Source organism: Equus asinus, chromosome 26 (assembly GCF_041296235.1).
Source record: "Equus asinus isolate D_3611 breed Donkey chromosome 26, EquAss-T2T_v2, whole genome shotgun sequence".
NCBI classification, from domain to species: domain Eukaryota; kingdom Metazoa; phylum Chordata; class Mammalia; order Perissodactyla; family Equidae; genus Equus; species Equus asinus.
This window is the reverse complement of record NC_091815.1, coordinates 37,801,627-37,817,045: the sequence shown is the minus strand read 5'-3', so window position 1 is coordinate 37,817,045 and position 15,419 is coordinate 37,801,627. Positions and strand designations below refer to the sequence as shown.

The following is a 15,419-nucleotide window of genomic DNA, read 5'->3' as shown; positions in this document are numbered from 1 at the left end:
GAAATGACTCAGAGATTTTGAAGGAAAGTGATGAAGAAAAAGATGGTGCCGACTTATAGAAACAAGGAAGTCAGTGAAGGGAAGTGTTTTGAGGGGAAGAAAACCCTCATTCCCAGGTTGGGAGGGAGGGCTGTGATTTCTTCTAAGAAATGGTGATCAGCCCTCTAAGCATCTCCCCAAGCCTCCTTCTCCCCTAGGGTCATCCTCCCTGTGAGGGCCCCATTGGCTCCTCCAGGTACCAAGGCAGAGAGAGGATCAGCCCTCAGTTCTTCAGTCCCTTGCACTTCACATTCAATCGTCACATCCACACCACCACGCCCCTTGAGTCCTTATTAACAATATCACAATCCATCACAAGAGTCAGGAGGTCTCATCTGTGTCATCACATCAGCCTCCTTCCTGGTCTTCCAATCCAAGCCCGCACTCCTTTCTCCAGTTCATTCCTCTCGCTGCCTCCAAAACATTCTTCTAAGAATCCTGTCTGGTCTGATCCTGCCCTGCTCAAAACTCTTCCTACAGTTTCCATCTTCAAAAAAACACAAGTTGCACCATCTGATGTTCAGGGCTGTTAATGATCAGGCCTGAGCTAAACTCACCAGCCCCAGCAAACACAACTCTCCTTCTCAACCAAACTCATCACAGTTAACCACACACACCTCCAAACACACACACACCACCTGAGCTACTTAACAATTCCGTGCCTTCCTCTGGCTGCTCCCTCAGCAAGTCTGCACCTAGCTGACTCCTTTCCAACCTGAAGGACCAAGAAGCCATCCTGTCTCATTCCACTCAACTGGACATGTATTTTGTGTTATAGGTTTGTGCAAGGGTTATATGAGAAAACCACATAAACGACTTCAAATACTGATCAACACACCATCCAGGGGCCAGATTACTGTTGGAGTTTTATCATCAATAGAGCTAATTATCAATAGAGCCTTCCTGCTTTACATTTCTACATGGTGGTAGTCTTTTTAAAACAGAAATATGGGGGCTGGCCCCATGGCCAAGAGTTAAAGTTCCGCACACTCCACTTAGGTGGCCTGGGTTCGCAGGTTCAGATCCCAGGTGTAGACCTACCCCACGCATCAGCCATGCTGTGGTGGCATCCCACATACAAAGTAGAGGAATATTGGCACAGATGTTAGCTCAGGGCAAATCTTCCTCAAAAAAAAAAAAACAAACAAAAAAAAGAAAACCCAGACATATGTTCACACTGTCTGTTGCTTTAAATCTTCCCATTGCTTTAAAAGTAAAATCCAAACTACTTGCACGGTGCTCAAGATCCTGTGTGACAAGGCCCAGCCTCCTCCTCATTGCTCTCAATTCTGAGAACAGCTCAGATCTTTGTGGGCGAGGAAGCCCCCACCACCAGCTCTGGGCTAACCCCTGCTCACGCCTTGGGTCACTGCTTCCCCCAAAAGATCTCTCACAACCAAGGCCCAAGGTGCAGGAAGTCTGTTATTGAATCTCACTGTCCCCTGTTTTCTTTTTTCTTCCAACTTGTATTAAAACAAGACTACAACTGAATTGTTTGCCACCTAAATATTTGTAATCTCTGACTTCATTCATCTGAACCCATGAGCCCAAGGAAAGAATCTGTCAGCTTCATCAATGACCCTCCAGCTCTTGGCACCATGACTGGACATGGTAACTGCTCAGTAAATATTTACTGATTGCCTAGAAGATGAAAGAAAGGAAGAAATTTGCATTTACAGAAGCTCAGCAAAGGGAAGTTCTTTGCCACAGGCCACAAAGCCCCTATAAGAGGGAGAGTCAGCGTTGGCACTGAAATGGGCTGGCTCCCAGGCCCTGTCCTGCATCGTCCTCTACCCTCATGTTCTGGGACAAGTGTCTCTCTGGATTCATTTGGCATAAGCCATAGAAGCAGAGTGTGTCTGTGTGCAGGGACTCAGATCTGGTCTGGAAGGTGCCCTGGGCCTGAGGTCTCTGCAGTCCCATCCTTCAGGGAGAGCAGAGCACGGCCCTGGGAGGGGCTGTTCCCCTTCCTGTGAGAAACTGCTTATGAGGAAACCATGACGTGGCACACAGAGACTGGATCTTGTCACACCCCGGTCGTCTGTCTGTCCTTCAGGGTTCTGTGGACTTTATAAGTCGTCTGCACCACTGGGGACCATGGGAGGCAGCATCAGGAACGCAACCCTCTCTGCCCTCCTCTGCCTCGGTGAGCTTTGGGGAAAAGAGGAGGGATAGTGTCTGCTCCCCTCCCAGGTCTTGGTCCCTGAGACCCAGGACTCAGGAGGCTCAGTGGGGGCAGGACTTCTTGGGGGAGGACAGACGTGCTCAGTCCTAGGTCTGACCCCAGTGCTCAGGGTCCCAGACCAGGCCTGGAGCTTCTGTGTGCGGGTTGGGGGATGTGCCCTCACAGGGGACTCTCTTCCAGCGCTGTGTCGGGGCCTGTGGAACCAGGTGCAGGCAGGTGAGTCCTCCCCACACCTCCTGCTTCAGCCCAGTGAACGCCCTGGGCAGCTGGAAGGAGCTCAGAGGGTCTGGGCTGAGGTGACCACTCTGGGAGGGGCCTTGAATGACAGCTGGGCAAGCTGAGGGGAGAAGGGCTCCGCTGACACTTCAGCTCTGATTTCTTTCCAGGAGTCACCCCCAAACCCTCCATCTGGGCTGACCCAGGACCCGTGGTCACCTGGGGGAGCCCTGTGACCATCTGGTGTCAGGGGTCTCTGCAGGCTGACGTCTACCATCTGTATAGAGAGGAGGTATACAGCCCCGTGGGTATAAAGGCCCTACAGGACTCCAGCAACAAGACCAGTTTCTCCATCAAATCTGTGAGCTCACAGACTGCAGGGCTGTATCAGTGTGCCTATCACATCCGCAGGAACAGCTGGTCAGAGCGCAGTGATCAGCTGCGCCTAGTGGTGACAGGTAAGGGGGAGGAGCCGGGTCCCCTCCCACTGTGGGTTCCTCCTCACAGGCAGAAGGAAAGGAGTGTGGGCTCAGGGGACCTCAGCACTCACAGTCCACACCTGGGGTGTGTGGGCTGACGATCGCCTCTTTAACACACCTCCCTCCTTCTCCCTCAGGAATGTACAGTGCACCCTCCCTCTCAGCCCACCCAAGCCCTGTGGCGGCATCAGGAGTGAATGTGTCCCTCTTGTGCAGCTCAAAGAACACATTTGGCACTTTCCATCTGCTGAAGGAGGGAGGAGCTGATCCTCCCCGACACGTGGAATCGAGGATCCATCATTGGGGGGAGCCAGCTGTCTTCCCTGTGGGCCCCGTGAACACCTCCCATGGGGGGACCTACAGATGCTATTATAATCCCCACTCCTACCCATATGTGTGGTCACACCCCAGTGGCCCTCTGCATCTTGAGGTCACAGGTGAGGGGTCCCCTGACCCACCTCTTTCCTGGGACCCCAAAATGGCTAACCTAAGCTTGTATCCAGTGGAGCCCTGGGGGTGATGAGGGTTGGTGACTTGACCTCCTGGGTCCTGAACCACAGAGCAGGATGTTTGGGGGTCGACCAGCGAGAGCTCTCACTGTAGCCCCAGTGGGCAATGTGGGGTGTGCGTCCCCTTCAATGCCACTGTTCCTTCTTTCTAGGCGTGTACAGGGAGCCCTCCCTCTCAGCCCACCCAGGCTCGCTGGTGCTCTCTGGAGACAACCTGACCCTCCAGTGTCACTCAGAGGCCGGCTTTGACAGATTCGCTCTGACCAAGGATGAGGGACTCACACCCCCGGAGCATCTTCATGGGCAGCACAGCGCCAACTTCCCCCTGGGCCATGTGAACCACACCAACGGGGGCCAGTACAGATGCTACGGTGGACACAACCTCTCCCACGTGTGGTCAGCCCCGAGCGCACCCCTGGACATCCTGATCATGGGTGAGGAGTCCCATGTCCTGATCGTCAGCCCAGGTTGCTGGGCCCAGGGTCACCCCTGGTAGTGATGGGGTCCAGGGAGAGGGTCCTGGAGCAGGGACTGAGATGGGGCCATGGTCTAGGGAGAGGGAGTGAGAAACGGGGAGTGAGGCTCCAGGAGATAAAAGACAGAGGGGAGCTGAGAGGGGGTCACAGAGAGAGTCCTTGAAGAGAGGTCAGTGGTCAAGGGCGTGTGGGGAGGGGGCAGCTCTCTACACACTACAACATTCTCTCCCCAGGGATGTACAAGAAACCCTCCCTCTCAGCCCAGCCGGGGCCCTCAGTGTCCTGGGGAGAGAACGTGACCCTGCGGTGTCGCTCTGAGATCTGGTTCGATACCTTCCATCTGTCCAAGGAGGGGTCACCTGCTCCTCCCCAGCTCCGTCATCTGCAGGACACGGCCGCCCCCTTTCAGGCCAACTTCACCATCGGTCCTGTGACCTCAGACCACGAGGGGACCTACAGGTGCTACGGCTCAGACAGCACCTCCCCCCACCTGTTGTCACTGCCCAGTGACCCCCTGGAGCTCCAGATCTCAGGTGAGGAGCCCCAGTGGTGCCCCTTGTGTCCTCACGGTCAGTTCAGGGTCCTGTTCCCAGGGGACCTCTGGGCTGGGATGGGAGTGAGGGGGTCACAGAAGGCAAGTCAGCCAGAGGGGAACCTCACCTCTCAGAGGGATGGAAAAAGCCAGAGCAACTTCCATTCCTGACTCATCCTCATCCTCATCCCTGAGGTCCAGATACATTTGTGCTGAGTGGAGACAGCTGGGGAGGACTCAGGGCTGACAAAAGGAGAAAAGGCCAGAGGCACCGCCTCCTGATCCTCCTCCAGTGTCCAGTCCTAGAAGTCCCTCACCCAGAGACAGAAGAACGTTGCCTAGAAGAGGCTGATCCCCAGGGGACCAAGACGACCCGCCCTGACATGGCTTGTCTCCCAGGGGGGCTGAGTTGGGCAGAGATACGGGGAGCCATGGGGCTTCAGGGGCTGTGAGGCTGGGCGGACAGCAGATGGAGCATCATGGCAGAGGGAGACGTTGGCACCCAGCCGGGGGCAGTGGCAGCCAGGCTGAAGTGAGAATGGCAGCCCCCCTCACCTCCCATCCTGATCTGGCGGTGGCTCTGAGAATCGGCCCCTCACCCAGAGTCAGGCACAAGGAAGGGTAGGTGAGGGTCTCTGTTGGGAGGCGGTGCGTGGGAGGGGCTCAGGTCTGGTCTTGACTCAGTCCCTTTCTGAGATGGTGACCTGAGGAAAGTTCCTCCTTCTCCTTGGGACCAGTTTCTCCGATTGCATGGTCCAAGAAGGCTGCGTGGACAGAGTGTGGGGACAGAGACGGTGTCTGAGCTCTCCTCCACACGCTCAGGGGCGCAGCCCGTCCAGGAGGAGCCGTGGAGTTGGGGCAAGGACACCCCCGGGTTCAAACCCCAATGCTGCTACTGCCCACCTGTGGGACCTTGGACGAAGCACATTGCTCTCCGAGCCCGAGGGTCCTCTCTGCACAACAGGCCTCCACCATGCCCCTCAGAGAGAGAGCCCTCAGCCTGGGGCCTGGCCCCGAGAGCTCAAGGAGGACAGCCCTCCCTCCTGCCCTTCCCAGATGCACACGCTCCATGTGCACACAGGTCCCCATTGGGGGTGCCAGCCCTCTGCAGAGTAGGGGACGGACGTGGGCTGGGAGAGGGGGGTGGGGGAGGGATTGTGTTTGCTGGTCAGGTCTCTGCCTCGTGTTCTGCCTAGAGAGTAAGGGCACAGCATAAAAAATGATAATAGAAAACAAGGGAACCCACCGTTCTGGATTCCAGTCCCAGCTCTGCCACTTCAGGCTGGGTGACCTGGGCACATGATTTACCTCTCTGTGCCTCAATTTTTTTCATCTGTAAAGTAGGTGGTTTGCAGATGCTGCACGACTGTTCCAAGGGTTAGAGATGAATGCACAGACCCTAGCACGTGTGTGGCACACAGTACGTGCTCAATTAAACGTCATCATTGGCCTATGTGTGTCGTCACTCATGCCCAAGGTTTCAAGTGGTACCTGAAGCCTCTGATCTGGGTCTCAGTGGCCTTTGTCCTGCTGCTCTCCCTCCTCCTCCTCCTCCTCCTCTTCCGGCACCGGCGTGAGGGCAAACACAGGATGTCGGGTGAGTAGGGAACAGGGTGACCCAGGTCACTGGAGGACGTGGGCTTAGTGAACCAGCCAGAGGGAAGCCAAATAGAAGGGAAAGTCAGCCTAGAAAAACATTTTTTGCAGCATTTCCCAGTGAGAGAAAAAAGAACTGATTAATGTCAACATACACACCTAAGTCTTCTGGAGTATTCTTTCAGCTTCTTCACTTATGAAATGTCTGGAAATACATACAAGTTTAGCTTTTTTATCATTTAGAACTGCTTTCTTTTGAATTCCATATGGCGGTGGGAGGGAATTGCCACCTTTTCAGTTCTTAGACCCTCCGCAGATCTTAATGCGGCCCTAGGGGAGGGTTCTGGGTGGGTTGGAGGCTGATTTCCAACTTCCTGCAGTGGCTGCAGCGTCAGCGCCTGAGGACAAAGGCCTGCAGAAGACGTAAGACCTCTCCTGAAGACCCCCAGACTCCCACCCCATCCCGGGGCCCCTCGCTGCCTCCTAACACTCCTGTCTCCTCCCCCAGCTCCCGCCCCGCTGCTGAGATCCAGGAGGAGAACTTGTGTAAGGGGACGAGGGGCTGTCCTTGCGGAGATGGGCCCAGAGAAGGGGGCAGTGGAGACTGGGGATTGGCTGGAGGGGGTTCTGGTCTCGGGGGTGAGAGTGCAGGAACCTGGTCCTATGCGGCCTTAGCCAAGTCACTGACCGTCTCTGGGTCATGCCATGTGAGATCTCAGGGACTCTTGGCAAAAGACGGGATCCACTTATTCTGTCCCCACCAGATGCTGTCATAAAAGACACAGAGCCCGAGGAGGACAGACAGCTGGACATTCAGGTGAGCTCCCTCTAGTCCTGACCAGGACACCTACATCTCCTTGTTCACACCCTAAATCCAGTGGAAACTTCTCCCTCACACCACTCAGCCTTTGCAGCGTCTCCCTTCTGGAAGCACACGGCTATCTCCAGCTGCTGCAACCCCACGCTCTCCTTGGTCACCTATGCTGGCCTCCTCTGACCTTTGAGCTCAGGTGGAGCTGGCAGGATGAGGGTTAGGGCTGAAAAGTCTGTGCCCTGCCCAAAGGGGCTGAAACCCAAGCCCTGGGCCTTTTAAATCCGCACAAAGGGTCCTATAGCCCAGCTCAGCTCTCGGTTTTCTGTTCATTCTCTTTCCCGTCTGTCCCACGGTTGTGTCAAACCCACGGGGCCTCCAACGTAATGCAGGTGAAGATCGGCTCCTTACACCACAGCAGGCTCAGCCAGCTCACCCCAGTGAACAATCTAACTCCCTTGTAGGGGTGCTTGGGGTCTGACTGTCCTTTCATGTTGCTGGCTCCATGGCCAATTCCTGTCTCCAGTCCTCTCATCAGCACCAGACTCACACTTCCAACTGCCATCACAGGCGTTGAAATTTCACATCCAGCCTCCCCCAGACCCCAAAAGACACAGACTGAAGGAGGGCAAGGGTAGAATCGAAGAGCCCACCCCCAGCGCCACTCACTGACTCTAGTAGGGCCCTGACGACGACCCCCAGAGAGTGTTTTTCCTCCCCATCGCCCTCCACCCCAACCACATGCCTTCCTCTCGCCCAACTCTAGGCTGTGACATCTGAAGACACCCAAGACGTGACCTACGCCCAGCTGAACCACCTGTCCCTCAGACGGGAGACAACTGCACCCCCTTCCTCCCCGTCAAGGGAGTCCCCTGATGAGCCCAGCACGTACGCTGCTCTGGCCACCCACTAGCCCAGGACAAGACGCAGACGCCACACTCCGAGGAATGGGCCTGCAGAGACCCCAAAGGGCACTGGAGCTACCCCCAGGGACACCCATCTAATGAACTCCAGCCCCTTGGAGACTTGATGTGGGCCATCAGGAGCTTCTGGGACCTTGCTGCCTGGGATTCCACCAACATTACAAAATTGATCTTAGTCCCTACTAAGGGACCCCAATGACTGCAGGGATCCCATGGAACTGCTCAAGGCCATAATCACACAAATAGCAACCTTGGAGCGGGAGGGGGGGAGGGCCTACCGCCCAGTCCTTCAGCTCAAGGACTGGAGTCTTACGCAGGCTTCACAGCAATTTGGCAGCTTCAAGGGATCTCTGTGAAGCTGGGTGGGCACTTTAACTGAGCTGAGCCCAAATGCCCCCAGACAGGGACCGACCACAGCGTGCAGGGGGGCAGCTGCAATCGCTTAGGGGTTGCTCAATTCCAAGTGTTTCACATTTCCTGAGACCAAGCCCCTTCCTGAGGCTTCTCAAAACAGCAGAGAAAAGGGAAGCCAAGCCTGCTCCCTCTGATCATGTGTTCAGAAATTCCAAATGCGGGGGTGGGGGCGTCCTGTTGCAGGGAGCCATATATGTCCCCAACTAGTCCCCACTAATCTGGACTTACTATTTCCCACTTCACTGAACTCACATCTTAGGAATAAAACCAGGAACTTGCCCATCAACCACACCCTAAGCTTTGAAATCAGCCTACAGGTTTCATCAAATGCTCCCGACCAAAAATGCAATTAAAGTATTTCATCTTCACCAGCAACTCCTCCCTGGTGGGCTATCCTTGATGGGCTCAGTCAGAAAGCCAGGGTCAGGGTTAAAGGGCCGGAAATCCAGGCTGGCCCTTACATTCACTTGCTCCTTCCTCTGCCTGAAAACTCCTCCCCACCCCCACATGTAAATGGTGCGCTGAGAATTTCCTTTGACTCAAAGAACTTTTCCCTAACACTTCTCCCAGCTGTGATATGAAGCGGCATGTAAAGATGCTCTTTTGTTCACTACAGTAGCCCTCCCCCTAATGGACAAGGACCACCATCTAGTAGGCAGTCACAAGTATCTGAACACAGAGACAGCCAGGCCCTTGCAGCAGGAGGCGACACTCGGAAGGTATGACTAGGCTTGAGGTAACCTGGTCAGGGACCCACCGGAGCTGCTTCTCAGTGCAGAAGGCGCTGTGCAGAGCGGAAGGGAAAGACACCAACAAACACCAGTTCCAAAGCGTTGATGCTGCTTTATTATCCGACTGGAAAACTAAACACTCCACCAGCCCAGCAGAGGCTGTGGGCTTAATCCTCCTCCTCATCATCACCAGCTCCAGCCCCGCCCTGGCCCTTCTTGGCATTCTTCCTCTTCACACGGCCTGGGCGGCCACCCCCATACGGAGAGCGCAGAGAGAAGTCGATGTGCTTCTGGGAATCCAGGCGGACGATGAAGGATGGGATGTTCACCACCTGCTTGCGGACCCTGGGGGGCGGGGGGGTGGCAGGTGAAGGGGACTGGAGGAAACAGGACCCCACGCCAAGACGAGACCCCACTCTACTGTTCACTTGTGCTTTGCAGCTGGTATGGCTGGTACGGCTGGTACTACAGCTGCAGTGACTTGAGTGCCGCCAAGGGGCATTCCTGATCCTGTGGACTCCCATGCTGCTCAGGGGTGTTTTAGGGCATCACCCAACTCACAACCACTTTGTGACAAGTTTTTTGTTCACATTTTACAGGAGAGAGAAAGTCAGAGGTAGCCCACCGAAGACCACAAAGCCAATGAGGTGAGGTGGCAGCATGTAAACTCAACCTCATGGGTCACAGGGCTAGTGAAGGGCTGAGGCAGAAATTCAGTGTGCAAATATACCTTGCCCACTTACTGCAACTTCCCCCAAATGGTGCCCATTTTACAGAAAGGGCAAGTTGAGTACCCAAAGACTCATGTGCCCTCTGATCTCTTCATTGCCACCCTGACCAGCCAGGCTCCTCCTACAGTCCCTGGCATTCGAGTGTCAGACCCTGGACTGTGGGGAATGAACTCGCCAAGTTCAGTCTTCACAACACTGCACTTCCCAACGAAGTGCAAGAATGCAATGATGATGAGGGTTTGGAATGACTTCACAAGTGGGCCCAGTAGAGAGCTGAACCCACACAAGCCAGTCGCAGCCCAATGACTTCTCTCAACTGGCAACACCAAGAGCTGTTACCTGTCCAGCTGCCCGCATGCCTGGTAGAAGCCTTCGCAAGGTGTACGGCTCAAGCCGCAGTGACCCCTGCGCTGGGCTATGGGGGGATGAGGCTGCCCCCAGCTCCCCCACGAGCTGTTCGCAGGGGGGCAGTCTGTACCCTCAAGGGGAGCTCACACCTTTGTCACCTCCAAGGGCTGCATAGAAGATAGGGACGAGCAGGCTTAGTGAGGGGAACCATCAGAAGGGATGGAGTAGGGGAGGACTCAGGGAGCCCGTCAGAGCTGGTACCTGATGTGGCGCTGGCGGATCAGCACGCGGGCGTGGTGGATAGACTTGGCCAAGCCCAGCTTGAAGACCTGGGTCTGCAGGCGCCTCTCCAAGAAATCCTCTATCTTCAGACCCAAGATGTAATCCAGCTTCATCTTGCCCTCGTCCAGCACCCCGATGCGGACTAGTCGCCGCAGCAGGGCATTGCCTGATAAGAGGGGAAGGAAGCACTGATTTGGGGTTCTGGCTGACCTCAGACTTCTTGGAGTGCAAATCCTCCTCCTCTTAATAGCGCCATATCATGGTGGTCAGACGTAAGTGGGAAGTCAGAGCTAATTTTGATACAGAACTCAATGTACGAGCCACTGGGAGACTCAGGCAATCCTCACATCCCCTAAGGCACGTTACCATGATTATATCCACTTTACCAATGGGGCCAGGTGACTACCCACCACTGCGTTATCACCTGAAAAAAGGAGAACTTCCCTCAGAGTTGACAGGAATAAATGAGATAATGCCCTTCAAAGGACTTGACACTGGGCTGAAAAAAGTCTAAGACTGGGCATGTTTAAGCTCAGTATGTCATTCATTTAATCATTTTATCTGTGGGGGCTTCCACTAAAAAAAACCACAGCGTGTATATAACCTAACAATGCACGGCATAAGTAATCCAGCAGATGTCAGCTTCTATCTTTTGTCCGACAACCGCAGGCTCAGGAGGCCTTGCCCAGGGTCAACCGAAGCCCATGGTTCCAAACACTACTCTGCCCTGCCCCTGGGATGATGGGGACAAGCCCCTACGCACAGGCTCACTGTGCTCATCTCCACACAGCCTCATAATCAACACCCTGACAGTGGGGTGAAAGCCCAAAACGTTCTTCCTTAGAAAGGATTAGTTTCACTTTTCGTGAAGGGTCGTCTTACGTTCAGTGACAGCAAAACAAAATCCAAGCACACTTCATAAACAAGGGACCCACGTTACTGGGCACGTCCAACATCCCCGGCACTGTTGTCCCCCAGGGGAAGAGTGAAGGAAAGGTGGCTGCCTTTGTGAAGACAAAGCCTCCTGGCAGAGTGAACAGAGGGAAGGGGCTGGAATCACAATGAGACACCGTTACACCTTTCCCAGCACCCCAAATGGCAACATGGCCGCATTCTTTGCTCTAATGAATGCTGAACTTAAAGACTTAATGATATTCCAATATTAATACAAAACTATATCCAACGGTAAACATAAATGAGTTTGGGATTATCTACCAGTTTGGACATATCGTGCCTTTTTTCCTTACAGTAGAAAATAGAAAACAGTGACATGGGCTCCACTTGGCCAAAGCACTAACAATCACATTTTACAAATGTCAACCAGTGGGCACCGCTGTGGCAGAGTCCTGGTTGTTATGACAGGCGGCAAGCATTGCAGTGCCTTAGTTTCTGACCCGAAAGATGGATATAACACCTGTCCTTCTTAAGCTGCTGTGAGGATGGAGTTCATACCTCTAAAGTGCCTGAATGAACCGCCAGCCAAATGTTGGCTATAGTGAGAATGATTCTTTCCAACAGATGAGACTCATAGAACCTTCTTGCCCAGAGTCGCACACCTCAGTGGGAAAGGCCGGGCAGTACCAGAGGCAGAGCTCGCAGGCTCCTTCCTGTCCTGCGCCTGAATGGCTTCACTAGAAAGTGTACTACCTGAGCTGCTGCCTTCCCCTTGCTGCTTCCACTTCTGTCCTGGAAAACCACAGATCATCCCTGGACACCTGCTGCTCAAGCCCGCTTGGGTCATCTCTTTGCCGCATGATGGGTTATCATCTAACCGCAGACTTGAACAAGTTTCACTGTGATTAGCTGTCTCTTCAGAAAGTCCCCCAGACCAGAACCAGCAGGGGCCTGGCCTCACTCCGGGAGAAGGCCCCACCCCGCATCAGCATCCATGGGGCAGCAGACTCTGGAACTTTGATGAGACTGTCAAAGGGGTTCGTTTATGAACAAAGTAAGAATGAACACCTCTAACATTCATGAGCCTAGAACAGATCTAAATGCGATAATTTGTAATGGTTAAACAGCTCCAAGTCTTTCTTAACCTCTGATGCAAACAACCACTCACGCTTAACAAGGCTCAGGTGTACAAGCACTTCCTTCCTTAGTCATGAGTTGGGAGGAAAATCACACTAGTAACCTGACTGAAATTTAAGAAAACCCAGGTGCCTGAGGGAGCCAGGCCTCCCGACTCCCAGCCCCTCTGCTTTTCACCACAAACCAAGATTCCCTAAGCTCAGGCCACAAGTGCTATCTCAAGATGACAGCTGTGAGGTGGCATATTTCACAGGTACCTAAAAACAAGTTTCAGGCACTTTAAATGAGTAAATTGTAAGATACGTAAATTTTATCCCCATAAAAGCTGTTAAAAAGGAAACAAGTTACAGATCCATCGACAGCCCGACTTCACAGCTGTCGGAACTACATACTGTACACACATCTCTTCCACACCCAGGACACACTCTCACCAAGTTAAGGAACTGCTTAGTTTACTTCTTACATTTAAGAGACTGTTTCAACTTTTGGTTCCATTCCCTAACGTTCCTCAAAAATCATCTCATTCCATCCCTGTCACTGAGTTCACCTGGACTCCAGAGCCTGCCCTCCGTCCCACTATGGTGGGAGGCCTCTCCAACCATTTGCTAACGGGTAACACAGTGATACAACTACCCCTACAAGGCTGTCATGCAGGTGAAGAGCTTAGCAAGACATTCAGCAAATCCTTACAAGACATCGGCTATTTTAATCGCACCGCCACCTCACAACCTCAGAGGCACTATTAAAATTTGAGTGTGATCATGCCAATCTTTGCTCTAGAAAGCCCTCCATTAATTCCCCCCCCTCAAAATTGAAATTTAAGACTTTAAGAAGAAATCTTAAAAAAGAAAAAAAAAGACCGTAAGTTCTGTTACATAACGTGTATCTTACCACAACCTTTCTTAAAGCCTCAAGTTGCTATATAACCTGCATCCCCTCCCTGAAATGTTCTTCCCTGAGACATGCACAGGTCCCCTCCAGTTCAGGCCTCTGGAGACGTCACCTCAATGTGCCTGACCACCTTATGAAAGCAGGCAATGTACACCCCCGAGCCCCCTCCCTGCTGGCACCACCAGACACTTCAGAAACTTCCAACAGGACACTTAAGGAGAACTGCTCTGCTCCATTTTACACGGCTACAGCCAGGTGCCCAGGCTTGCCGGACATTATGAATCCTAATTCTAGTCAAGAATAAATCTAAGCTCCGAAGTCACACATACGAGGAATAGGGCAGGGATTTGGATCCAGACTCACTTTCCTACCTCACGATTCCCACTGAACTCCCAGGTTTAAAAACTGGCTCCACCCGCTCAGTGTGACACCTCGGATCACCGGCTCAGCGGGCCTGGCAGAACCGCAGCCCCTCGCCCCTCTCCTGCGGGCTCGCACGCACCTTCAAACAGCCGCCGCGGGTCTTTCTCGTCCAGCGTCAGCAGCTCCCGGGCGGCCTTGCGGATCTTGGCCAGGGTGAATTTGACCCTCCAGACCTCACGTTTGTTCCGGAGCCCATACTCGCCTGCAGAGAGAACGGGGGAGTTGACGGGAAAACCAGCTGAGTCCCCCGGACGCGTGCAAAAGCCGGACTGGCGGCTTCGGGACACTGAAAATCTTCCCAAACCACGAACGGTCCCGAACTTGGGGGAGACGGAGGGAGACAAGCTGGAGGACCCGAACAGAACCAGCACGTGCGCGGCCTGACCCACGTGCCGGGCCTCCCTCGACCCCGAAACCCTGCCCTGGCCACACACCGATCAGCTTCAGCTCTTGGTCGAGGCGAGACTTCTCGAAGGGTCTCCGCGGGGTCACATAGGTTTTGCGACAAACCCAGCTCCGGGCCACCGGCATGTTTGCCCCGCTCGCCTATTTGCGCCTGCGCAGAAAGGAAAGCTAAGCTTGAGTTCCGGTGGCGCCCGCGCAGTCCCACAACTACGTTAGAACCTCGTGGAGCCCAAAGATCATCTCGCGAGAACCGTCCCTGAAAGTTTTATAATTAGTGTAACTCAACCACCACGTTGCGGCCTTGTCCAACCACCCTCACCTCACCCCCAAACTCTTTACCGTACTCTTCAAAGCTCACAAGACCCACGCGACCGTACGAGCCACAAGCAGATTAGAAATCAAGGCTGCACAACGCACGTGAGCGCAACCCCTAGTAACCGAGAAAAAGAAACGCTACAGCCCCCGCCGCGCTCTTATAGAAACGCCGCCGTTTCGTGACGTCATCACGCACGGCGAAGACCTGCACCAATCAGAAAAGGCGTTGACGGGCGGAAAAGCAGTCGAGACGAGAGGTTGGGCCAGAGTGGCGTCCTAAACTGGGAGGACCACTTCTCTTCCAGACCCGGGCTCGCGGAGCCGGTGACTTGAGAAGAGAAGAGCCTTTTCTGCTCCCGGGCGGTGACTTACTCCCGCCAACTAACCTCTGAGTTCGGTATAATGGATTAGTAGACCCTCTAGACCGCAGCCTTCTCCCATTCCGTGAAAAGACCCCCAGGGCGTTTAGACTGATTGTTACAGGGGTACTTGTTTGCCTTCCTGCTTGTTACTGGAGAGAGCAGTTTGACGTTCTGCCATAGCCGGCTGGCTTCCTGTGCAGTTTATTACAGATAAGGGGGCTGGTTTCGGGGGCAGGTTGCTGCAGGTTGTGGGTTAAGGTTCCATTGTCATATAGGGTCTTGTTACTGAGCAAGGGCTGGCCACCCAGTGTGCATAAAGAGCCGCTTATTACAGCATCAGCCTTTGGGAAAAGAAAGGTAGCTTTATTTGCGAGATCTATCTGCGAGGAGACAGGAGGCATGTGCTCTCAGATCTGTCTCCTGATCCGGGGCTTGGGGCAAAATTTATGGGCTGACGGGCATAGGGGTCTGAAGTGTGGAGTTAGATGATTGGAGGTAAGGAGAGGTGAGGTAATTCATGAATCTGCGGGAGCATAGTCAAGCTTCATGGGTCTTCATAGGACTCATGTTCCCAAAATGGTGTTGGTAGTATGATCTGAGGGTGGAGTTTTCAGCCTTTTGACATCAAAAAGGTCACTTATCAGGCGTTTGCTCAGGCCCAGTTGATGGGTTGATGGTCTCAACTGTCCTGAACTGGACAAGGGGTCTCAATTCCTAAAA

General features: G+C 53.8%; 2 protein-coding genes across 4 annotated transcripts; one reads left to right on the top strand and one right to left on the bottom strand.

Annotated features, from left to right (window-relative positions):
* The first annotated feature begins 1,995 nt into the window (after positions 1 to 1,995).
* LOC106840879 (leukocyte immunoglobulin-like receptor subfamily B member 3) lies at positions 1,996 to 8,744 on the top strand. Of its 2 annotated transcripts, XM_044758908.2 has the most exons (11): positions 1,996 to 2,185; positions 2,405 to 2,440; positions 2,611 to 2,898; positions 3,057 to 3,356; positions 3,581 to 3,862; positions 4,138 to 4,437; positions 5,914 to 6,033; positions 6,413 to 6,455; positions 6,541 to 6,578; positions 6,797 to 6,849; positions 7,610 to 8,744. In XM_044758908.2, exons 1-11 carry the CDS (start codon positions 2,137 to 2,139, stop codon positions 7,754 to 7,756), a joined length of 1,656 nt encoding a protein of 551 aa, XP_044614843.2. In that variant the 5' UTR covers positions 1,996 to 2,136; the 3' UTR covers positions 7,757 to 8,744. The 2 variants fall into 2 exon arrangements, with proteins under 2 accessions (XP_044614843.2, XP_070355341.1); XM_070499240.1 differs by lacking the exon at positions 6,413 to 6,455.
* Positions 8,745 to 9,003: 259 nt separating this feature from the next.
* RPS9 (ribosomal protein S9) lies at positions 9,004 to 14,544 on the bottom strand. 2 transcript variants are annotated; one of them, XM_014856566.3, is made up of 5 exons: positions 14,362 to 14,544; positions 14,052 to 14,173; positions 13,697 to 13,819; positions 10,252 to 10,438; positions 9,004 to 9,256 (listed from the first exon to the last, which is right to left on the bottom strand). In XM_014856566.3, the coding sequence occupies exons 2-5, from the start codon at positions 14,146 to 14,148 to the stop codon at positions 9,079 to 9,081; spliced, it is 585 nt and encodes a 194-aa protein (XP_014712052.1). In that variant the 5' UTR covers positions 14,149 to 14,173; positions 14,362 to 14,544; the 3' UTR covers positions 9,004 to 9,078. The 2 variants fall into 2 exon arrangements, with proteins under 2 accessions (XP_014712052.1, XP_044614850.1); XM_044758915.2 differs by having other exon boundaries at positions 14,367 to 14,524.
* Positions 14,545 to 15,419: the final 875 nt, after the last annotated feature.